We start from the raw sequence: 772 nt of genomic DNA, 5'->3' as shown, positions 1-772 counted from the left end.
CATGGGCGAGGGCTCCCCTGGCTCTCCGGCGGCGGCAGGAGGGGCAGCGCAGGAGGAGGGCTGTCCCTCGGAAGGGAAACGCCAGCGTGAGGACGGCCCGAGGCCCTTGCTGCCGCCCTGCCTTCTCAATCCGAGGAAGAGGCTGCGGACGGCAGCCCCCAGTGCTTTGGACTCTGCCATCACTGGCGACGAGCCCATCTCCGACAGCGAAATCGAGCAGTACCTGCGGGGCCCGGAGGAGATCCGGGCCTTCAGGAAGGCCAAGGCCTGGCTGTGAAGATGGTCGTCTCCAGCGTGGTCCAGAGGACGGTGCTGCCAGAGATGCCGGGGCAGTAGGGACTGTGGGGCCAAAAGTGTGAAACCCGAGGGTGACAGAGCCATCGCACGCTGCAGGGACAGTCGCCCGAGGGAGTGGGCTATGTCCTCTTCGTGTTCTGGACCAAAATGGGGCTTTTTATAGAGTGACTGCTTTGGGTTCTGTTACGTTTCTGTTAGAAATAAGTAAAAGCGCAGGTGCCAGGGCTGGTTTCTGGATTCTCTCTCTTTGCAGCCTGTGGTAAAAGGTGTTTTGTGAGTCCCAGTCCGGCGGGGCGGCGTCACAAGCGAGTCTGATGAGCCCGTGGACTTACAACGGGGTGATGCTCACGGGGAAGGTCTCCAGCACCTTCACTGGTGCTGGTTTTCCGTAGCGCCGCTCCGGCTTTTCTGTGGAAGGTTTCACCTTCTCGTGCTTCACCTCCTTGACAGAATGGGTTTGTGAGGGTCAAGGAGA

The 772-nt window shown here is 60.6% G+C and overlaps 1 protein-coding gene across 1 annotated transcript in view; it reads left to right on the top strand.

Moving 5' to 3' along the window:
* The window catches only part of BRF2 (BRF2, RNA polymerase III transcription initiation factor 50 kDa subunit), a gene marked incomplete at its 5' end in the record, with an annotated part of 2,125 nt that extends 1,848 nt beyond the window's left edge, over nt 1-277 (top strand). The window contains one exon of the mRNA XM_009577404.1: nt 11-277. Coding sequence (XP_009575699.1) covers nt 11-277 — 267 coding nt within the window. The remainder of the gene's footprint in view (nt 1-10) is intronic.
* Between the last annotated feature and the right edge of the window lie 495 nt (nt 278-772).

Source organism: Fulmarus glacialis, unplaced genomic scaffold (genome assembly GCF_000690835.1).
Source record: "Fulmarus glacialis isolate BGI_N327 unplaced genomic scaffold, ASM69083v1 scaffold8925, whole genome shotgun sequence".
NCBI classification, from domain to species: domain Eukaryota; kingdom Metazoa; phylum Chordata; class Aves; order Procellariiformes; family Procellariidae; genus Fulmarus; species Fulmarus glacialis.
Note: the sequence above shows the minus strand (reverse complement) of the source record. Positions and strands in the feature narration are given on the sequence as shown.